Raw genomic sequence first — 24,620 nt, forward strand, 5'->3', positions numbered from 1 at the left:
CTAGTAGGGGTCCTGCCCCACATCCAAGAGGAAGAAACGAGAGAGAGAGAGAGAGAGAGAGAGAGAGAGAGAGAGAGAGAGAGAGAGAGAGACTCTGAGAGAGACAGACTGTGCTCCTGTGCATATCTTCATCTGTGTTTATTTGTATCCTTTACTCTCCTTTACAGTAAACCTGTTCTTTACAAAATTTAAAATGACACCTTCTATTTTGTGTCAGTGCTTTGCCTGCATGTACGCATATGCTCCGCAGGCATGCCTGGTGCTCTCGGAGGTCAGAGAGGGCGTCAGATGCCCTGGAACTGCAGCTACAGATGGTCGTGAACCACTGTATGGGTGCTGGGAATTGAACCTTGGTCTTCTGCAAGAGCAACATGTGCTCTTAACCACTGTGCCATCCCTATAGCCCCCACCCTCAGCTCACTCAGCCTTCTTACAAATGAGCCTAAAGAGGGAGCCCTGCGGCCCACACTTGTGCCTGCGTCATAACAAAAAGCAATCTTGTGGGACTGAGCCCTCAGCCGGTGGTACCCATGCCATCTCCAGGAATACAGCGCCAGGAGCCAAGAGAACTAGGTAGGAATGAAGGACGCCTAGTGTAGAAGCGACTGCTGTGTGGAGAGAGCCCACACTCAGTCGGAAAGGTCCATGTTGAGTACAGAGCAGAAGAAATGGACTCTGCTTTTTCTCTTTCATTTTTACCTACCCAATACTATCCCAATTTTGCTGATTATGAAATTAGGTGTGGAATAATAATTGTTTTGCCTAAAGCCTCATAGGTAATAAGGTTGAGTATGTGACCTAAAGTATATCTATCTCTTAAGTTCATCTATACACATTTTACTTGTGTGGCCTATTTGGAGGCAATATTCCCCCCATAACATTTTAGTCTGGCATATTTTATCAACATTTTATTCACTGACATAATCCCAATATTTGGAAGGCTGAAGTAGTAAGAGAATTAAGAATCTGAGACAAGCTTAGGATACACAGTGAGTTTTGTCTGAAAAGAAAAACAAGGGAAGACTCGGGAGGAAATGTAAAAGGTGCACATATATAATTCTAACCACACACGCATATGCACACACCATTCGTGCAGTCCTTCAAAAAACATTAAGGGCAATAAAACCATATTTACTTAAGATTCTAAAAATTGGTGTTTCTTTAAGATTTACTTTTATAATTTATGAATGTGTGCACACACATCATGTACTATAGGAGGCCAGAAGAGGGCGAGGTATTCTGTGTTGCTGTAGTGATAGGTATGGGGTTTTGGGATCCGAACCCAGTCCCATGATAGAACAGAGTGCTCTCAGCTCCAGAACCGAGGTTCCACTGCCTGCTCCAGTCTAGCACCTGCATTAGATGCTCACTGCTCATTATGTTATAAACAAATAAATATGGATCAATGACAGCTACACAAACAGAAAAAATGAACATTATATTTCTTTTTAGTTTTGGCACAGAGAAAATGGTAGAGAAAGATGAAAATGTATGTCCAGTTTTGAACGAAAAAAATAAAAATTATTTTTAAGTTTGTCAAAATGCAAAGCATTGGGGCTCGGGAGATGGCTCAGTGCTAAAATGCACTTGCCATCAAGTCTGGTGACCTGCGTTCCATATCTGGAACCCACACGGCAGGAGAACACTGTCTGACTCCTACAAGTTGTCTTTGGCTGTCACACATGCACCGTGGCATGCCTGTCACCCCTCTGCCCGTATGCACATGCACACAATAAGTAGCTAAATGTTTAAAAAGGGAGCAGAAGGACAAAAGAGCTAAACTAGCTGGAGGAGTGTGCAGTCTGTGAAACTATGCACATTTGGGAGCTGACGTGGAACCTCACTCCTGGGGTTGGTGAAAGAACAGAACTTACATGAACCGAAACTGACTGAGTGCCGAGTTCTCAGTAAATAGTCACCAGGCTAAGCATGAACAGAAACTCAAGTTGAATCTGACATTTCCCAATGCAAAGTCTCATTGAAAGCACTAAAGTCATCTTCTGCCCATAAAATAGTAGAGCTGCAAACAGAACATGGTTTCCTAGCTGAGTCTCCTCATTAGTGCATTGTGAATGTGACCAGGATTCTCACCTAAAGGTCACACTGCTGGTGGTCATTTGTCAATATTTTAAAGAACCATTTTAAAGAATTGTTACCCTACATACTTTGGTACACTTCTGGACTGTAACCCATCTTTCTGCTTTAGACATAAAACCTGTAAGCGAAACATCATTTGGATGGTAAACTCTATAGTTAGGATCCTTGTTCCCTTCCTTCTGATCTGTGCTAGCATTCTTCAGTGCTGGGTGGGATGTGGATGACGGCACTGTTCACCTGGCATCATCATCATCATCAGGCCTCTGGCTTCCACCTCTAGCACCTTACAACAGGCAAGCAGAACCTTTCACTGCTGACTGATGCCCAGCGGGGCTTTGTCTTGTTGCTGTTTATTTTTTAAGCCATTTGGTTGTGAACATATGCTCATGTATATTTGGGTGGACATACCCGTGCACAAGCAGGCGAGGAGGCCAGAGTTACATGCTGGATGCCTTCTCAATCATTCTCCATCCTATTTTCTGAGATAAGATCTCTCATTGAACTTGGGTGCCCTCTGATTGGTTAGGTTGGCTGGCCAGCAAGTATAGGGATCCTCCTGTCCCTGCCTCCCTCAGCATTGAGGTTATGGGTTGTCAGAACCCAAAAATGTGAACCTATTCCACCTAGTCTAAAGGTCACAGAGTCTGAGCTGATTTTGCCCTCTCAAAATTAATAAGTGTGGCTACACACCCTGATCTAGGGTGTGGTTACTTAATGTTTTGGACTTTAAGAAAGTCCATAGAGGTAGATCCACTTCACCCTGACCAAAGGTCAAAGAATTTAAGCATATTTTGGCTCCTTCTTTTGAAATAGGAGGTTTGACCTAGGGAGTGGCTGCCTTCAGAATACTTGGTCTAGGGTGGGTTCACTGCCAAAATATCAGGAAATAATGGCTTCATGTCTCAAGTGTTGGAGCCAAGTTCTAGTTGTACTTTGTATCATGTTAAAGCAGTCTTTTGCCTTCTTCCCTTGGTGAGGGAAGTCCTTCTGTATATGTGTTGCTTTCATTGGTTAATGAATAAAACTGCTTTGGCCTACAGCAGGGCAGAATAAAGTAAGGCAGGAATTCCAAGCAGATACAGGCAGAAAGGAGGCAGAGTTAGGGAGATGCCATGTAGCTGCTGCAGGAGACAGATGCTGAATAGAACCTTACAGGTAGGCCACAACCATGTGGCAATACACAGATTAATAGAAATGGGTTAATTTAAAATATAAGAGTTAGCCAGGAATATGCCTAAGCTATTGGCCAGGCAGTGTTGTAATTAATACAGCTTCTGTGTTATTATTTTGGGTCTGAGTAGCCAGGAAATGAATGAGCAGCCTCCGCCAACATTCCCCCCTTTTGTATTGGGGTATAAAAGTGCACAAAGACAAAACCGTGGGTGAACTCAATATGGAGATGCACTGAGTTGCCCTCCCAGTACTATCCTGTGTCTATCTCTTCTTCCTGCCTAACATTTCTAATCCTCACGCTCCTATGCTGGAAGATATGAACCCGCCACCGCTAGGATTGCAGCTAGGATGGTGGCAGAAGTCACCCCACAAAGGTGGTTCCTGACAACAGGTGTCCACCACTGCCTCTGGAGTTTGTGTGACTTCTGGATTCTGAATACAGGTCCTCAGGGTTGTGCGGCAAGCTCTTTACTGAGCCACAGCTTTGCTGACTGTCACTCTTTACACTTCAGCTTCTGTAGCAAGCATTGTCCTTAACAGTCCTAGCTCCTAAGTGTTCTTCATCTCTTCTAACTGCTTAGGTGATGAACTATCTTGTCATTATTTTCAGGAAGTGTGTATGTATTTAGGAAATACCCAATATATAGTTTCTCATGAAAAAAAAACTGAATATTTTTATTAGCAACAGAAACCAAATATAAGCATTCTTAATTCTTTCCTGCCTCAGTTTTGACAAGTACTGTCTGATTTTGTACATTTTTTTTGTTTTAGTTAATAATGAAGAGTTCAATGGTATAGCACTTGCTTAGTAGGTTGGAGGCCCTAACTTCCATCTCTAGCAACAGATACACACACACACACAGAGACACAACACACACAGACATAACACACACGGACACATACATATACAGATATACACACACAAACACACACAAATAAACAGATACATACACAGACACACAGAGTCACACACACATGCACACACTCAGATCAACCAAGGGCAAGACATTTTCAGATTCTGATTTGAATAAAATTTCAGAGCCACGGGCAATGTTAGTAAACCTCGCAGGTTTACACACATGCTTAGTCTAAACATTAATTTTATAAATAATGTAAGCTACATGTGTAGCAGTTATACTACAGGTCAGTGAAATAAGACTGATAAAGTTCCAGATGACTGGACGGCCACATACCTAAGTAATGCTCATGTACTCGAATAACTTCACAGAGTCCAGGGTCTTCTGAATCCAAGGGCAAAATTCCTAAAAATTAAAATGAGAAGTTTAAGGGGGGAAAAACGCCCCAAAGGAATTCATTCCCCATGCACTGTGTCCATGTAAACTCTGTCCATCAAGTCACAGGGAAGGGAGCGATGTTGCCGCACCTGTCCTGTCATGAGCACTGGGACACCAGTGACACCTCTTTTCTCTCTCCTGTCACTCCCGAGTGACAGTAAAGACCATGTCCTCTGTCCTACCGCCAGTTTGCAGTGTCGGGGCCCCTGATGTCCCTTCATAGTTTTGTTTCACAGGCTGCCCCGGTGTGACTTCAATAAAGGCCCGTGCTCCTGGGGGCTAGAAAGGTTCTAATTCTGCTCTCTTACAAAAGGAAACTTGGGCAATACAGAGTGTTACTGATTTCTTGGGTGGAAAAGTAAAGGAATAAAATCAGTAGTTCTTGAAAATGCAAGTCAGAGGCCCCGTGAAAGCTGAAGACACCTTCCCACATATCTGATCTTTAATGGCGTTCTCCAAGATCAGTAGGACACTGTCTGTGAAGATGAGGAACAACAATTATAAAAGTGAGATTCTACATGTGTTTCATGGCAGTCTGGGACACAAGCATGAACAGGTGTTTATAACATTCTTTCAATAATTATGGATAACAAACTGCAGGGCTGGAGAGATGGATCAGTGGTTAAGAGAACTTGACCTCTTCTAGAGGCCTTGAGCTCAATTCCCAGCATCCACATGGTGACTCACAACCATTTGTAATGGGATTGATGCCCTCTTCTGGTGTTTATGAAGACAGACCATTCATATACATAAAATATATGAATAAGTAAATCTTAAAAAACAAACTGCCTCAAGTTAATTTTCAGTTTTACAAGAGAAGCAGAGAGCTCTCTAGGGTTCAAACTGGGGTGGAGAACAGAGGTTTTACATGGCCCACTCCATCAGCAATCTTCAAGCCTTGGCCTGTGACTAGAAATTTCAATCTGGCCAAACAGGAGGGACCAAGCAGGAAAGTTGAACGTCAGGGTGAGCTTGAGGTATGGCCACATTTCTATCTATGTAAAACAACTCTGATAGCTAGATACTTGCAGGCTCTCAGTTTTCTTCAGCAATGATACTTGAGAGCAAGTTTCCAAAGCCTGGAAAATATTTTTATTTTTGAGTGTTAGGATTGAACCTTAGGCCTTGTACATGCTATACCCCAGCCAAATAAAAGCATTTTTATATGAAGTAAGGTCATAATGAACATTAATAATGACACAGAAAAAAAAGATGAGATGACAATGAAACACAGGGCGGGAAACAGGACCCGTGAACTGCAGCTTACCGACCACCTCATCATCCGGGCGAAAGAATGATACCTTGGCGCCAACTGAAGAGCAGAGAAAGGGAAGCATTAACATCACAAAATTACTAAATATAATTACTTCATTTAATTAAACCTCTTTATTTTACTGCGTGTATGGGTATTTTGGCCTTGTGTATATCTGTGTACCTTGTGCATGCTTGGTGCCCATGGAAGCCAGAGAGGACATTAGATTTCCTGGAACTGTGTTACAGACAGTGTGAATCACCATGTGGATGCTGGGAATCAAACCTGGGTATCCTGGAAGGGCAACCAGTGCTCTCAACCACTGAGCCACTTCTCCAGCCCCCTAAATTTAATTTTTATTTAGCTATTAAAACAAACGAAAAAGCCAGACAATGAAATCATCCACAAGAGTATAAAAATCCACTCAGTCCAAGGGTGAAGAGCTTGTGGAAGGTGGAGCACTTCAAGTCTTGTTTCTCTTGACAACCTGAGTTACATGGGTGTTGACACTTTCTGTACCACTGCCAATGAGGCTGACTTTCAGGAGACAGGCGCAAAGAAAAACAACACCTTCTGTGGCTTCTGATGGCTGTTCTCTACACCCCCACCGTTTGTGCAGGCAACAGCTGTCATCTCGGCCACAATGGGGAATTTCTGTTGGGAGCCGCATGTTACTTTGATGGGGCAGGAGAGATGGCTCAGCAGTTGGGAGCACTTGCTGTTCTTGCAGAGGATTGGATCAGGTTCCCAGTCCCACAAGATGGTTCACACTGTCTGTAACTCCAGTCTGAGGGGATCTGCTGCTCATTCTGTCTTCTATGGATACACACACATCCATGCAGGCCTGAACATAGTGCGCACACACACACACACACACACACACACACACACAAAGTTTGTAAATAAAAAAAAACAACAAAAAATTACTCTGACTTGGTGGTAAATAAGTTCTGGTTGGCATCCAGAAAGTTTCTGGAACTTTATTTTTCATTTTATCTATCATTATTTTGTGCATACATGAGTATACGTCATGGCAAACATGGTGGTCAGAGGACAACTTTTAGGAGGTGGTTGCTTTGCAACCAGGGAATGGACTCAGGTTATCAGGCTTGTGTGGTACAGTACTCTTACTGGATGAACCACCTCTTTGGCCTCGTTCTGGGAGCTTGGACTCCAGCCCCAGATGCGTGTGTGTGCGCATACAAGCTCGTCTGCCAAAAGTCAATTGCTAAGAGTCTTTTTGTTTATTTGTTTGTTTTTTTGTGTTTTTTTTTCCCCGAGGGAGGGTTTCTTTGTAGCTTTGGGGCCTGTCCTGGAACTAGCTCTTGCAGACCAGGTTGGCCTTGAACTCACAGAGATCTGCCGGCCTCCGCGTTCCAAGTGCTGGGATTAAAGGCTTGCACCACCACCTGAGTATTTTTTTTCTAAGAGCTATAAAATGAAATAGGAAGAAAACAGTCCAATGCTGATGACTGTCTTGTGCTCAGAGTCTTCCTGTAAAGCTTTATAGTAACCTTACAGTATATTTATAGCATTCCTTATAGTATATGAATACACCTTACAGTATATTTGCAGTATTCCTTATAGTATATGAATAATATACCTTACAGTATATTTGTAGTATTCCTTATAGTATATGAATAATACACCTTACAGTATGTTTGTAGTATTCCTTATAGTATATGAATAATACACCTTACAGTATATTTGTAGTATTCCTTATAGTATATGAATAATATACCTTACAGTACATTTATAGCATTCCTTATAGTATATGAATAATACACCTTACAGTATATTTATAGTATTCCTTACAGCATATTTAGAGTACACCTTACAGTATATTTATAGTACACCTTACAGTATATTTACAGTATACCTTACAGAATATCTTACAGTATATGTGACCCCAAATCTCATCTTTTGGTACTCAGCAAGTAACTCTAAGTATGCAATCTGTTCTCCCTCTTGCTTGCTTTCTCTGGGGACCTTCCTGTGCCATTATCTCTAGTTCTGGCTCTGACTCTCTGAGCTTTTCCTCCTGTTTCCGGGTGGTTTATGTTCTCCTGGGATTACCTGGCTGCTTCTCCTGGCTTCTTTCACACTCTTCATTCCACTATCCCTCAAACACGGGTATTCCAGAGGTTCCTTCTTAGGTCTACAGGCTCCCTGGCTCATCAACTCTGATTTGTGTTCTGTTTCTCTACACACTACCTGTACAGTACTGCTAACCCCAGCAGCTGTCTACTAGACATGACAACTGAGAAACCATTTTCCTTTCTGGAACTCAACCAGTGCAGGCCTGAACTTGTCACAATGATGTCGCTCACAGCTCTCGCCTTTTCTCATTCCCCACGGCTGATCAACTATTAATGCCTGCTGACTTCATTTCCTCAATTTTCCTCGGTCAGTCCTTCTGCTCTGCCCTCACTGCCCAGCTTATGGACAGTTACCTCTCGTGTGCTGGTCTATGACCCTCCCAGTCCTCTTGTCAGGAGCAGGTTTGCTCGAATCCACTCTCTAAGAGCCTCCCTAACAATCTCATTTGTAATGCTCACCAAGAGTCCGGTTGGCTTTGGTCAACCCTCCTGTTTGTTTCTTTCTGAGAACAAGTCTGTGTTCATTCATTCTTTGTTCACTATCTTTTATTCTCTTCTATTTAAAGAATACTTTTCCTTTTTATTTTTCTGCTAGTTGTAAGGGCAGAACCCATGGCCTTGAGCATGCTAGGCAAGCACTTTCCCACTGAGCCACACACTCGGCCCCAACACTATCCCTTTGTATAGTGTTTATAAACAAGTCTAACTTACTATGTGAGTCAGCTGTAGACCAAAATGTATACAACATCAGCAACCATGTTAAATGAAGTTTTCCAAGTCTGCTTTACGTCAGGCATTTAACAGTGGAGTGGTTCACTCATCTAAAACCAGAACTGTCGTTTCAAGGAGAAGTAACCAGTGAAATCTTTTTGATTACCCTAAAGTATTTTTTTAAGTAAATAATGATTTTTAGCATATAGAACAGGAACCCTATGTATCTGAAAACTTTATTTCTAGAGCTAGCCAATATTCACTGACAGGTATTCACGATCAATGTGTGTCTGCCTTTAGTGCACATACATACATGACTGGTGTGTGTCTGCCCTTAGTGCACATACACACATGACTGGTGTGTGTCTGCCTTTAGTGCACATACATACATGACTGGTGTGTGTCTGCTCTTAGTGCACATACATACATGACTGGTGTGTGTCTGCTCTTAGTGCACATACATACATGACTGGTGTGTGTCTGCTCTTAGTGCACATACATACATGACTGGTGTGTGTCTACTCTTAGTTCACATACTAAGAATGTTAACAAATATGGGGTCAGCCATCCTTGAATTCTACTTATGATTTTAATTATAATACAAATGATACTCTTTCAGTTATCTGAATGATCATTTTATCCTCCTTTAATCTACCCAGACTGTAGGAAAAAGTCTAATTAGATGACCATTAAATTCATTCACTGCTTAGTAAGCATGTATTTACCCATTATACATTTAATAAGACAATGTCTGTCCTCAGAGTTATCAATAAGAAAAACAGATACAAAAATAAGTAGATCATGATGAACACTTTAAGGAAAGCCAGGCTCTGGGATTTAGCTGCTACATCACAAAAACAAAAAGGACAAAATTGGTCATTTTAGTCAATATAATTACATATGAATTAATAACTAAATATTTTCTGAAGTATAAGTTCTTAAAAGCTTAATCTGTTTTAATTTTTAAAAATAAATTTTAATTAATTTAGAGCTAGGCATGGTGGCACACACCATTAATCCCAGCACTCAGGTGGCAGAGGCAGGTGGATCTCTGTGAGTTCAAGGCCAGTCTGGTCTACAGAAAGAGTTCCAGGACAGCCAGGCTACACAGAGAAACCCTGTCTCAAAAAACAAAACAAAATAAATTATAAGACATTATTTTATGTATTGGTAACTTTATTAGCTATTATTAAATTTCTTTTACTATAGAAAATATACATGATACTTACCATCTAATACAATTCCAGCAACTTCTCTTCCAACAGGAAAGAAATCTTTTTCCATCTTCATTTCTGCCAGAAGCTAAATCATGACAGAAGCTATTAGCCATTTATCAGTCAAGAATAAATTCTGAACTTACATGGTAACGCAATACTATGATCCCAACACTTGCCTCAACCCCAGCGTGCAGGAAGACAGAGGCCAGTCTGAGCAACACAGCGAGTTCTCATGGCTAGCCTGGGCTGCACAGAGAGATTGTGGGTCAAAGACCAAACGAAACCAACAATGACAAACAAGCCAACTGACCCACCAGTGGAAAAATAAAACAATAAAAACCATCTCTGACTTATGGGAAAGTGGGGACAACAGCAACAACATACTCCTGCCACAGAAACAGCAAACAACTCCCCAGACCCTTCTTCCAGAGTGGGAGCCGTGTGGCTGAGGCGTCTGACACAGGGCTGATGTCTGGGTGTCATGGCTCAAACCACCAGGACATCTTAACTTTTTCTCTGCCAAGATGAAGGGAAGTTATGCCCTGAACAAATCCCCTTGGCTAAATCCTGCTTCCCAGTCACCTATTCAAGTGAGGTGGGGGGGGGGTGCCGAGAGCTCTGCAGAGCAGGGAGGTGTGGCGAAACACACACACACACACACACACACACACACACACAGAGCGAGAGAGCGAGAAAGCGCACTGCAGAACAGGGAGGTGTGTGGGGAGAGAGAGAGAGAGAAAGAGAGAGACAGAGAGAGAAAGAGAGAGAGAGAGACAGACAGAGAGACAGAGACAGAGAGACAGAGAGACAGAGACAGAGAGACAGAGAGAGAGAGAGTGAGAGAGAGAGAGAGAGAGTGAGCGAGCACTGCAGTACAGGAAGGTGTGGCGACACACATATACTTATGCACACACACTGCAGAACAGGGGGTGTGGTAGGAGAGAGAGAGAGAGATCACTGCAGAACAGGAGGTGTGGCCAAGCCCCACACCCTTTAAGGATCACATGGGCTGGGCTAGGGATGTAGCCTAGTGGGTAAGGCTTGCCTAGCATGCAGAAAGCCCTGAGTTCCACCCTACACCACACAAAAATCAGGTATGGTGGCACAAATGGCAATCCTAGCACTCAAGAGGTGGAGGCAGGAGGGTCAGAATCTTATGTTAAGGTCAGTCTGGGTATGTAAGTGAGATTCTGTCTTAAAAAAAAAGTCACCTGGATTTCTACCCGGGTCTTGGGTTAGCAAGCAGTGGGAAGGGTGGTGGTATAAGGATCTCAGACTTATTTGGCGAGTGCAGGCTTTTTTGAGTTGCATGAGTGTTTTGCCTGCACATGTGTAAAAGCACCACATGAGTGCCTGGTGCCTTACAAAGGTCGGGGTTAGGGTTGGATGCCCTGAAACTGGAGTTACAGATGGTGGGGCTGTCATGTGGGTGCTGGGAACCAAACCCAGGTCCTCTGCAAAGGCAACAGATACTCTTAACTGCTGAACCAACTTTCCAAGCTGCTACTATTTTTCAATTTAAAATCTAACAAAAAAAGAATGGGGGCTGGAGAGATGGCTCAGTGGTTAAGAGCGTTGGCTGTTCTTCCTGAGGTCCAGCAACCACATGGTGGCTCAAACCATCTGTAATGAGATCTGGCTCCCTCTTCTGGCGTGCGGGCATACATAGAGGCAGAATGCTGTATAAATAAATACATAAATCTTAAAAAAAAGAAGCCCTCTTATATGTATACTGCTTTTCCAAAAATTTCTCTTTTAGTGTGGAACTTCACACTTTCCCTAGGATGTCCATATGACTTTGTTATGGAAACACTGGGGATTTACCCCTCACCTATGTGTGTCTGTGTGGTAGTCCTGGAGACTGACCAGGGCCTTGAGCATGCTCAGGAGGCACTCTGTCCTTTACTTTCCTTTATGCCCATTTAGTTATAACTGTGGCTTTAACAATTGCATCTTTCATTTACATATGCATTTTCTTACATTAATGTACTGTCTTCATAACCATCGTGCTTAATGGTACCTAATAATTCATTTGTTTTCATTTGTTTTTGTTTTCCAACATAAGATTTCTCTGTGTAGCCTTCGTATCCTGGAACTCACTTTGTAGACCAGGTTGGTCTCAAACTCATGGAGATCTGCCTGCCTCTGCTGGGATTAAAGGTGTGAGCCACCACCCCCTGGCTGCTATAGTTCATTTAACTATTTGTCGTTTCTTCCTGTCAGTGGTAGAGGGCTTGCCTAGCATTCACAAGACCTGGGTTCAAACCCCCAACACCACCCATGACCAGAATCTATGTGAATCCTATGCAGTTTAATAGTAACTGACTGGACAGCATGTCTACTGAGCAGGAACACATTAGATATCACCCAACTGTAGGCATGGACATCTAAAATGTGCACCAAATCAGTCGTTTTGTCTGCATCCTTCCTGCCGCATACTGAACTGGCTTTTCCCACCCTGATCCCAATGTGACTGTGTTTGGAGATAGAGACTTTAAGAATGAACTAACATTAAATGAAGTTGGGAGGAAAGACTCCTAATCCAGCAGGACTGGGACCAAGGACAACAATGACACCAGGAGGGGGCTGGAGAGATGGCTCAGAGGTTAAGAGCAGCGACTGCTCTTCCAGAGGTCAAGAGTTCAAATCCCAGCAACCACATGGTGGCTCACAACCATCTGTAATGAGATCTGGTGCCCTCTTCTGGCCTGCAGGCATACATGGAGGCTGAACACTGTGTATATAATAAATAAATAAATAAAACTTTAAAAAAAAAAAAAAAAAAAAAAAAAAACAATGACACCAGGAGCAGGCACAAAGAGAAAAGCCAGGTGAGCAAGGAAGCCATTTGAAAACCCTGAATTATAGACCTGAGGCCAGCCTGCTGCACACTGACTTTTCTTGGACTTTTACCCTTCAAATCTGAGATATAGTTTCAGTTGTTCAAGTCAAAAGATCAAACAAAAACCACAATCAAACAAACATCAACAAAACTCCCAAAACAAAAACAGAAGAAAAATCTGAATCTGAGGAACACACCTATAATCCAGTTCCTGGAGACTGAGCTATGAGGACCATGGCCAGCCTGGGCTACAGAGTAAGGCCAGCCTGGTGACACAGTGAGAACCTGTCTCACGACAAGACCTGAAAATACTTATCATGGCAATTTAATACTTATTTATCACTCTTAACTATTTATTTACCATTTAAAGCCTGTTGTTTTGTTGTTTAAGACACTGTAGGGCCCTGGCTGACTTGGAACCAGCTATGGGACCAGACCCGCCTCAAACTCTCAGAGGCCTCTGCCTCCTGGGTGCTGGGCTTATGTGTCACTGTGCCTGGGCCAAAGGCACTTTTTTTTTTTTTTTTTTTTTTTTTTGCTTTTTGAGATAAGATTTCTCTATGTAGCGCTGGCTGTCCTGATACTCACTCTGTAGACCAGGCTGGCCTCAAACTCAGAGATCCACCTGCCTCTGTCACTTGGGTGCTGGGATTAAAGGTGTGCACCACCATTGGACTGGAGATATATGCTTATGAGACAGATAAGAATACCAAGAATATAAATCTTATCTAAAAAATGTGAACTAGAAATACATACAATTCAGTAGTTGATTACACTATTTTTAGTTTCTATTTTTATTATAGTTATAAAAGTAATTTCTTTCTTGACCGATAGGACTTGATAAATATAAATTCTTAGGCTCTTCCAAAATAAATTTATAAAATATTTCCACATAATCATGTAAAACACAAATCAGACCATTCATTCACCCTAATGTAAAAATATACAAGGAAGAAGAGGCAGAAGCAGGCAGATTTCAGTAGTAAATTCAAGACCAGCTTGGTTTACAAAGAGAGTCCAGGACAGTTAGGACCATTACACAGAAAAACACTGTCTTGAAAAACAAAACAAAGAAACATACATATATACACACATGCACGCACACACACTTATATATTTATTTTTTCTAGCTCAGTTTTTCTAGGGAAAATAATTTCTTGTACTCAGAAATCAATTTCCACTATACATTATGTATACTCTGAAATTCTCTTTTGTCTTCCAGCCACAATAAAAGCATCAATACCTTTGTGTTTATCGGGCTCAGAGCACAGGCCTTAACTTGAAGTTTCACAAAGTTATCGTCTGTAACAGGGAGATTCTCCTAGAATCAAATAAAAAGACCATGCGTTACACATTCCTCTGAGAGCATTCATTAGTGAAAATGTCTATATATAACTGAAAAATTAAACTGATGGCAAATCTTATGATTATCCTAAGTTTAAAAGGTAAAAACAATTATCTACTAGTATATGATAAAAAGGAGAAAACCAGTAATACAGTTTTAAAAAGCTTTCGTATCCTTATTTTAAAAGTCCTCAAAAACCCACGTGGATGAAACAGAAACAAACAGCTTCACAGCATAGATGGACAAGGATTGTCTTTTAACCTGAATAATTCAAAACTGTCAGATCTTTACAGGACATATGACAAACAGCCTTTACTAAAAGCTGGAGTTTCCTCATGCTAGGAATGAAATCCGGCGATGTTGCTTGTTCATCCGTTTCTAGCATCTACTCCACAAGCCCCAGCAGAGCCCACAGTACTTTGCTACCAAAGCATTAACATCATGGGATTTAACTACCTCCTATACTCTAGCTGTATAAAGAAAGTGACAAAGGCAAAAAATACTCCCACCTGGAACACTCAGAGTCACCCAGCTATTAAATACAATATCACTTCTAGGCAGGTGGTGGTGGCGCACACCTTTAATCCCAGTACTTGGGATGCAGAGGCAGGCAGATCTCTGTGAGTTCGAGGCCAGCCTGGTCTACAGAGAGAGTTCCAGGACAGCCAGGGCTACACAGAAAAACCCGTTTCAAAAAAACAAAATAAAACAAAAAAAACCAAAAACCAAACGAAATGAAAGAAACCCCTCCAGTCTCCCAGATACCCACATTCTGGACCATGAACTGAACTATGTCCCTCAGTGACACTTGGACGGCTCTTGCACACTACCCCCATGACCCATCCCAGGGATCACTATATTTTAGTTGCCACACACAACATCTGGGAGCATCTTTACTAAATCTTGGATCTGTTGTTCAGTGATACGGATGAAGACAGTGATATTGATGAATTTGTTAATTATACCTAGAGACAAGTTTTACTGTGATGCATTCAAACCTTAGAATCTTTTCCTGACTCAGGTAGGGGTAGACCTTAGACTCCTGATCTAAACCACTCTGGAGTTAAGGGAAGATCCAGAGAGTTATCCCCGAGGAAAGCTGATAGGGTGCGGCACCCACTTTCACCCTAAAGCCCACAGTGCGATGTTTCCGGCTCGATGCAAACCTTTCTCATAGTCACCACTAAGTCACCAAAAGCTTAACAAGTGACCTAAGTTTAAGAAGCGCCTAAATTTGTGTAGGAAACAAAGGTTTCTGTCTCTCCCACAATACAGCTCTTCCTATCACGAGGTTACGGTCTGAACATTTGTTCTCTTACAGTGCTCACAGTGAGTTTTCTCTGCTGCTGGTCCATTTTCTAACACACAGGCTTGGTGCTTGCTCTGTCTTCAAGGACCTTTCACAGCACAATCAATATAGTAACTCCTTTAAAAGGTACTTTATTTTTTAAAAAATTATGTGTATATGTAAATGTGGGTTTGTGCATCTGAGTGCAGTGCCATGGAGGCCAGAGGGGGCACTGACTCCTCTGTGGCATGAGCACTGGGAACCAAACCTGACTATGTCCCAGCCCCTGTGGCAGCTCTTCTAAACGACAGTTACACTATAGTGCGAGCCACCATTTTCACACAAAGTCAAGGGAAAGGATCACGAGGGGAAGTGGCTTAAGCTTTTGCTCACTTAGGTCTACTTAAAGTAACTAGAAACACATGTAAGTGAGTCTGGCATCCATAGATGGCTCCAGCAGGTAAAGGTACTTGCTCTACAAGCCTGGTGATCTGAGTTTGGTTCCTGGAACTCATGTGAAAGTAAGAAGGTAAGAGAATTATTAAAAACAATTATCCTCTGACTTCCATGTGTGTGTTGGGGGATGTGCACCCCCCTGCTATGGGATAATGCTCTTGTACACTGTAAAGATTTGTCACTCATATTAGTTTAATAAGATGTTGATTGGCAGGTAGCCAGGCAGTAAGTATAGGCGGCACCATCAGACTATGAGAATTCTGGGAAGAGGAAAGGCAGAGAGTCAGTCACCTGTCAGACACAGAGGAAGCAAGACGAGAATGCCTCACAAAGAAAAGGTACCAAGTCACACGGCTAAACATAGTCAAGAATTATGGGTTAATTTAAGTTGTAAGAGCTAGTTAATAATAAGCCTGAGCTAATAGACCAAACAGTTTATAATTAATATAAGCCTCTATGTGTTTCTTTGGGAATGAATAGTTGTGGGACTAGGAAGGACAGAAACTTCTGTTTATACCTTCCCCTATCTCTCTCTCTCTCTCTCTCTCTCTCTCTCTCTCTCTTTCTCTCTCTCTCTCTCTCTCACACACACACACACACACCTTTAAAAGTGCATTATTACTGTAATGGTTAGTGCCAACAGTGTTAACTAGACGACATGTAGAATCACTTGGGAGACAGGCCTGTGAGTATGCCTGTGGAGATTATCTTAACAGCATTTAAAGAGATGAAAAGACAACACACGGTAGGTGGCACCATTCCATGACTGTGTCCTTGTCTGGGACTGAGAAAGGGAGCTGGACAGCAGCATGCATTCATCCCTTGCTCTCTAATACAATGTGTCAAGCTGCCTCCCCCACTGCTGTGACTTCCCTGTTATGGCAGACTCTAACCTGGACCTGAGAGCTAATAAGTCCTTTCTCCCATAAGCTGCCTTTGCCTGAGCATTTTATCATAGCAGCCAAAACCGAACAAAGGCAATACCCATGGAAAGACATTATTTTATCCCATTTATTGATTAAAAAATTTATTCTTACCCTTTCTTGAAATAGAAATGTTATTTCTTCATCTTCATTTGTAGAACTCTGTTGAAAATACAAGCCCTTCATAGTTGCCTATAACAAACAAAAATATAAGTTAAAAAAAACCAGTCTTCTTGAGTACTAAAGACTGCTTAGTGGTTAGGAGAACTTATTGCTCTTTCAGGGGACCCAGGTTCAGTTCCCAGCACCCATACAGTAGTCCACAACTACCTTTAACTCTAGTTCCAGGATATCTGAGGCCTTCTTCTGGCCTCCTTGGGTACTAGGCATATACCTGGTATACAGAAATATATGCAGGCAAAACAGCTATACACATAAAGTAAAAATTTAAACAAGTTTTAAAAATGAAAATAAGTGAATAAAGTTTATTTATCAAATGAAAATAAATGGGAAAAACTGTCCAAATAAGGAGAAAAAGCAAGTATAAATGTAACCCTCAAGCAAGTAGGCTCAGAAGAAGTATAGTTCTTCTTCCATAAAACAAACAGGAGGCCCCATCAGGAGTGCTAGTACATTCCTGGGATCCCAGCACCATGGCAGGAGGGGCTGGGTGACGCTGAGTTAAAGGCCAACCCGGAATACACTACCTCACAAACAGAGGGGAGATAGAGTTTGACAGCCGTGGACTAGGAGGACTAGTGTCATGGGTGCTTTCTGAAGGGATGGGTTCTAGGCATGGGAGCACACTCTGTATCCTTCATTCAGTAGGCCTAGGGAGAACTGCAAGCTTGAAGCTAGCCTGGGTTAGACTGTCAGACTTTGTCTAAAAAGGAAAAAAAAAAGTGGGGAGGGGGATTTCACTTTCCTATTCAATAACAAATACTATACGTATTTAAAACAGACCAACAAAAAGGTTTTGCAATGGCTAGACAGGAAGCCAGAAACGTTTAAAGGGAACTGTAAGATGCTTTCTGCCATTTACAAAGAGAGTGTGCACAGCACAGCCAAAAGCGCCATCTCCACTCTTCTGTGGCAGCCTAGACCCCAAACTCAGGCTCCTTCTGCCTTAGCCCCCGAAGGTTTGGATTACAGGGGTATGTTATCATGTCCAAATCCTATAAGCCTTTTTAGTTTTTTATTTTTTAATTAGGTTTTTAAAGAGTTATTTATTTTATGTGTATGAGTGTTTTGGTTGCAAATATGTATGTGCACTGTGTTTGTGCCTTGTGCCTGAGGAGACTAGTAAGGAATTCCCTGGAAGTGGAGTTACCAAACAAGGTCCTCTGAAAGAGCAGCCAGTGCTCTTAACTGCAGAGTCATCTCTACAGTTCCCCTTTTTAATAAAAAAAAAATTGTTTTTAGTTTCAATATATGTTGTGGTACATATTTCTGTGTCAGGATGGTGTGCACATGTGTGCATGCACTTGGGGGCCAGAGGCTGACACTGGTGTTTTCCTCTTTCCATCTTTTGGAGACAGGGTCTCACTACAAAGCTTTGGCTGGCTTTGAACTCACTATGTAGACCTGACTGGCTCTGAAATCAGAGATCCACTTGCTTCTGCTCCATTCACGAGTACTGGATTAAAGGTTTGAGCTCTCATGTCCAGCTACCTTATCTTTTTCATCTAGACTGAATGGCCAACGAATACCCTATGCTGAGTGATTTCATGCCAATTTACACAAGCTAAAGTCATTGGAGAGGATGGAATCTCAAATAAGAAATTGCTTCTGCCACCTTTAATCCCAGCACTCAGGAGGCAGAGACAGGTGGATCTCTGTGAGTTTGAATCCAGCTTGTTCTAAAGAGGGAGTTCTAGGACAGGCTCCAAAGCTACAGAGAAACCCTGTCTCGAAAAGTCAACAAAACAAAACAAAAACCTTGCTTCTGGCCTACAAGTACAGCAAAGTATCATTAGGATTTGTTTTTTTTTTTTTAAAGATTTATTTATTATGTATACAACATTCCTTCCATGCATGTTTGTATGCCAGAAGAGGGCACCAGATCTCATTATAGATGGTTGTGAGCCACCATGTGGTTGCTGGGAATTGAACTCAGGACCTCTGGAAGAGCAATCAGTGCTCTTAACCTCTGAGCCATCTCTCCAGCCCCTATCATTAGGATTTGATGTGCTATGTTTGGTTGATGTCCCTTGGATGCTTGTCCTTTTTCTGAAGGGAAACAGAGGAGGAGTAGATCTGGGGGGAGTGAACAAGAGGGGAACTGAGGTTGGGATATAATATATGAGAAAAAAAAGGAATTGCTTCCATAATATGAGGCTGTAGGCAAAATCATATGGCATTTTCTTAATTAGTGATTGATGTGACCAGCCACATGGTGGGTGGTGCAATTCCTAGGCTGGTAATCCTGGAATCTTTAGGAAAGCAGGTTGAGCAATCCAGGGGGAGCAAGCCAGCAAGGAACACCCTCCATGGCCTCTGTATCAGCTCCTGCCTCCAGGTTCCCGTTCTGCTTGAGTTCCTGCCCTTAGTGCTTTTGATGATGAGCTTTTATATGAAACCATGAGTGAAATAAACCCTTCCCTCCTCAGCTTGCTTTTGGTCATGGCGTTTCATCACAGCAGAGTGACCCTGACAGAGACACCGCCTTAGACCCTCCTGGCTCCATCTCCCTGGTGCTGGAAAGGTCTGGTGGCTATGTCTAGCTTGTTTACATGGGTGTTGTGGACCCAAACTCAGGTCTTCATACTTGTAACAGCACTTCACCCCTGACAAAACCCCCCTCTTGCGGTTGTGGTTTGTGTATGTATGTTTGCACGTGTGTGTGTGAGGCCAGAGGCTGACATTGGGTATCTCCTCAATGGTTATCTTGTATACTGAGACCAGGTCTCTCACTCGAATCCAGAGCGCACCTGCTGACTTGGCCTAGACAGTTAGCTTGTTCTGGGATTCAGGTCAGCTCCATTCTGTGAGTGTTAGGGCCCCACAGTCCAGTCCTCACCCTTGGACGGCAAAGGGTTCCACAGGTTTGTGTCCTATAGCGTCTCTGAGGGTTCTTTTCCTTTCTCTGTCTGTTTCTTTCTTTGAACTCTGCATCCCAAGTGGGCCGAGAACTCACTAGGTAGCCCAGGTTGGCCTTGAATTCCCAGTAATTCTACTTCCTTGGCTTCTAGTGTGTAGAGTTCCAGGTGTGAGCACTATGCACAGACTGTTTACTTCCCAGGGTAAACTTTACAGAAATGTACGCACATAGAGAAGTGCATGTAGACCGTTAGGGTAGTTCCTCCAATCAGAAGAAACATGCTCACGACCTGGCAGGAGCCACAGCCAGAACTTTGGAAGCTCCACACACCTGTCGGGTTAGGACCTTCCTTCCCCTGCCCAAGGATATGAAAACAGCCGGAATTCTAACAGAGTAGCTCTTTTTGAAGTACACAGAACCTATTGCTTTACATTTAGTCAATCTCCCCCACGTGATGTCTGTGGGCCTTACGCACACTGCTGCTGATAGCTGCGGTCTAGCTTTCTTGCTGCTCCATATCACTTCATTGGGAGGATGCTTCCAGCTCCAGGTGGGAAGTTCCAGCTTGGGCTCTTACAAATGGCCAAGGTCAGAACACTTCTGTATCTACTTGTTGCATGTATTATATGGACGAGGAAACTGAACTCACCCCATCCACTTAGGGAGGCATCTTAATGGGATCAAGATCCACCCAAGAGTTCACAGTACCAGCTGGGCTGGAGCCTTGACAGTCATTGCTCTGAACTGTCCCAGGCTTTAATGGTTTTGCTTGAGCTGCTGACACGCTCCACTCACCCAGAACTACCTGTGAACTATCCTGTGGGACTGTCTATTCAGTGCTTGCTGATAGGTCTTGTTTTATTCGGCAGGTCCCAAAGCTAAACAAAACAAAGCCCCCAAACAACAACAAAAAAGTGGTTACCTCATCTAAAAATTACTAGAATTTCCAAGTTGGCGATATCAGACTATCAAGCCAATCATAGGTCCTTACAAGAAGAGGTCCAGGTACCTGCACAGATCTCATGCTCTGAATGTTAGGACGCCTGTAGACCTAAATGATCTCTATAAAAGAGATGTATAGAGTAGCTGAGTAATGAGAGAAACAAACACAGAAACTACCTACAAACATTTAAGACATGAAGTTACGTATCAGGTATCAACAGTGCAGAAAACGGTGAAAACATGGCTCTAGAAGGCCTTTATCAACATCAGTGTGTGTTGGGAATATTATTTGAAGATGTGTTGCTTTTGTTTATGCTGCATCTGTTTACCTCTGTGAAGCTGTGATTCTTTGCCTGTCTTAAAACACCTGATGGTCTAATAAAGAGCTGAATGGCCAATAGTGAGGCAGGAGAAAGGATAGGTGGGGCTGGCAGGCAGAGAGAATAAATAGAAGAGGTGCTAGGAGGGAAGGAGAGGAGACAGGGGCCAGCCACCCCCTGGAGTAAGAGTGAAAGTAAGATATACAGAAAAAAAAGAAAAAAAAGCCCAGAGGCAAAAGGTAGTCAGGGATAATTTAAGCTAAGGAAAGCTGGCTAGAAATAAGCCAAACTAAAGCGGGGTAATAAGCCTCCATGTGTGATTTATTTTTTTTTTTTTTTTTTGGTTTTTCGAGACAGGGTTTCTCTGTGGTTTTGGAGCCTGTCCTGGAACTAGCTCTTGTAGACCAGGCTGGTCTCGAACTCACAGAGATCCGCCTGCCTCTGCCTCCCAAGTGCTGGGATTAAAGGCATGCGCCACCACCGCCCGGCCCATGTGTGATTTATTTGAGAGCCAGGTGGAAGGCCCGTCAAAAAGCCAAAAAAGTACGTAGCAAAAACAACCAACAAGTGTGTGTGTGTAGGACTGTGGAAGGGGAGGAAGAACCTGAACACAGCATGCATTTCCCAATCACCTATTTCGGCTTCTGCCTGGCTTTCTAGGCTCTCTAAATGCAGATGGCTCTTCTGAGTCTACCTTATTCCACCCACAATGTTCAGCACAAACTTGTCTGATCACATCAGTGACTTAACATACATCTATGCTAGCGGAGGCTTTCTAGGCACAGCTGGTTCCTAGAGAGCATGCTGCACTGGCCCACCAATGCTGCTGGCTAAATCAAGTCCAAATCCAGTGATCTCCTCTGGAAAGGCTCATGCATTCCATCTGCTCCACACTTTACTGTATATTACTTGCTAATGAGCGAGCTTTCCCAGCTACTGCTTGGATGCATCAATTCCTTCCCCACTCTTTGGCCTATTTGTCTTTTTGTTTTTTCGAGACAGGGTTTCTCTGTACTGGAACTCACTCTGTAGACCAGGTTGGCATCGAACTCAGATATCCACCTGCCTCTGCCTCCCAAGTGCTGAGATTAAAGGTGTGCGCCACCACCGCCCAGCATGGCTTGTTTTGAGGCGGGGTCTTGATTTGTAACCTAACCTGGCCCTGGAGCTCTGGATTCTCCTGGCTGCTGCCTGTGTACTGGGTTACAGGTGTGCACATGCCCAGGGACACCTATTACTAAATAAACAAAACTCTGCTCCTGTTTAGCCTGGAGCTACTAGGGTTGCCTTTCCAGGAGTGGAACTCAGAGTGTTCTGTATTAACTAACACGCCGAGTTCAAAACACCTCCCTTTGTAGTTCCAGAAGCCATTGCTTTCTCTGTCTATTGAATCTTTGATGTGTAACCTGGGTCAGCAAGTCATGTGAACCTTAAACTATGACCTAATTTCAAAGATAATTCCGCACTCTTGTGTGTATGGGGGGGGGGCTGTCTGGGTTCAAACAATTTTCCACATTACAAAGCAAAGAAAAAGGTGTTTCTTTGTTTTTCGAGACACCGTTTCTCTGTGTAGTCCTGTCTGTCCTGTAACTTGTTCTGTAGACCAGGTTGGCCTTAAAATCACAGAGATCCACCTGCCTCTGCCTTCTGAGTGTTGAAATCAAAAGTGTTTGCCACCGCTGTCTCAGAAAAGGAAAAGGTTTTTTTTTTTTTTTTTTTTTTTGGTTTTTCGAGGCAGGGTTTCTCTGTGGTTTTTGGAGCCTGTCCTGGAACTAGCTCTGTAGACCAGGCTGGTCTCGAACTCACAGAGATCCGCCTGCCTCTGCCTCCCGAGTGCTGGGATTAAAGGCGTGCGCCACCACCGCCCGGCAAGAAAAGGTATTTTTAAAAAAATATTTTAAATTATGTGTTTACATGGGCTGGCAAGATGGCTTACCGGTCAAGCATGACAAGTTCATTCCTACAGTCCCCAGGGTGGAGGAGGACACAGTTCAGTCCTAAGTCCCCAAGGTGGAGGACACAGTTCAGTCCTAAGTCCTCAAGGTGGAGGAGGACACAGTTCAGTCCTAAGTCACCAAGGTGGAGGACACAGTTCAGTCCTAAGTCCCCAGGGTGGAGGAATAAACCGACTGATCCACATTGTCCGCTGACCTGCATATGCACACGTGGCACACCTACACACGGTAAGTAAATGTGACTTAACAATTATGTGTGCATGTGTTCGTGCATGTGTGTGAAATGCCACAGAGGACAGAAAAGGATCCTGGATCCTCTGGAGCTGGACTTGCAGGCAGTGGAGCCCCCGCTGTGTGCTAGGAATGGAACGTGGGTCCTCTACAGGAGCAGGATGCACTCTTCCTGCTGAGCCGTCCCCTTCTGCCCTGAGAAAGGTGGCTGTTGTTTTGTTTGCTTGTTTTCTGTTTTTCAAATGTAGACATACGAAAATCAAAATCAGGAAATATTATTTGTTTTATAATCCTATCACTTCCCTGTCCCCTCAAAAAATAGGAATTTTGAGTTTTTAGCACTAAAAGTATTGTAGAATGGGTGATATTTAAGACCCACATTGCTTCTTAGGCACTGCCAAGGTTAACAAAAGACTTGTTCACTAATAAAATTTTTACTGAACTTAAAGATATTTGCACATAGAAAATAACTGTACCTGTGATAAAATTAGAAGTTAAAGATAAGTGTGTACGTTGGCATTTCCAAGATCGTTGTATGAATTGAAAATTATATGACCCGATATAAAACTTTGCTAAATCAAAAAAGTGCTACGTAATTTATTTATTTGCAATGCTGGGGACTGAGCCTAGGACCTCATACGTGTTATATGAGTGTGGTATCCCTAGCACAATAGTTAAAACTTTGATGTGCTTTCGTTTTAGAAACAGAGTCTTCCTGTGTGCCCAAGCCGTCACTACACCAACTATCTAGCCTTTGCTACCCTTAAACTCGTCCTCTACCATATCTGCCTTATAAAGCTTGTCAATGATATCAAATAGGTTTAGGATGGCAGGGGTTGGAGAGATGACTCATTAGTAAAGCACTGGCTGCTCTTGCAGAGGACCCAGATTAATTCCCAGCACCCACACTGCTGCTCACAGAAGTCTCAAACTAGTCCTAGGGAATCTGGTGCTTTTCACAGACACAGATCTACGTTCCAGCAAAACACCCAGATGCATAAAATAAAAGTGATAATAATTTTAAAAAATTTTAAAAAAGGTAGGTAGATTGAGATGCCCTGTGAGAAGCATACAGAGCCGGCATTTTTTAAGTATATCAGAATTGAAAATAAATCTATAAACTGAGGATTACTTTAGTAATATTTTAATTAAATGTTTATAAAGCCATATATTAAATATGCTAAATCTGCAGAAAATTAGAAAGGCTATTGGCTTAAGATTCGGCTATGCAAATAGAGAGACACCTTGACATACACTAAGCCCGCAACTGTAAGTACTTCAAGAAGTGCTTAACAAAGGTAGGACTGCGCCAGGGGATGTCTGCAGAGCCAAGGGCAGGGATTTCAGATGGTTCCACTTGTAAGGGCAACACGAACTACACCGGCTCGCTTCCTGCTACACTCTGCTCCCCAAGGTGCTCATCTGCTAATG

At 42.8% G+C, this 24,620-nt stretch overlaps 1 protein-coding gene across 6 annotated transcripts in view; it reads right to left on the reverse strand.

Moving 5' to 3' along the window:
• Positions 1-24,620, reverse strand: part of Cryzl1 (crystallin zeta like 1) — a 42,119-nt gene that overhangs the window by 12,583 nt on the left and 4,916 nt on the right. For all 6 annotated transcript variants that reach the window (XM_075960275.1, XM_075960321.1, XM_075960284.1 and 3 more), the window contains 5 exons: positions 16,816-16,893; positions 13,933-14,010; positions 9,857-9,929; positions 5,833-5,877; positions 4,464-4,532 (listed from right to left, as the gene is read on the reverse strand). In XM_075960275.1, the coding sequence (XP_075816390.1) occupies positions 4,464-4,532; positions 5,833-5,877; positions 9,857-9,929; positions 13,933-14,010; positions 16,816-16,893 (343 nt within the window). Of the gene's footprint in view, positions 1-4,463; positions 4,533-5,832; positions 5,878-9,856; positions 9,930-13,932; positions 14,011-16,815; positions 16,894-24,620 lie in introns of those variants that run through there.

Source organism: Microtus pennsylvanicus, chromosome 1, assembly GCF_037038515.1.
Source record: "Microtus pennsylvanicus isolate mMicPen1 chromosome 1, mMicPen1.hap1, whole genome shotgun sequence".
NCBI lineage: Eukaryota > Metazoa > Chordata > Mammalia > Rodentia > Cricetidae > Microtus > Microtus pennsylvanicus.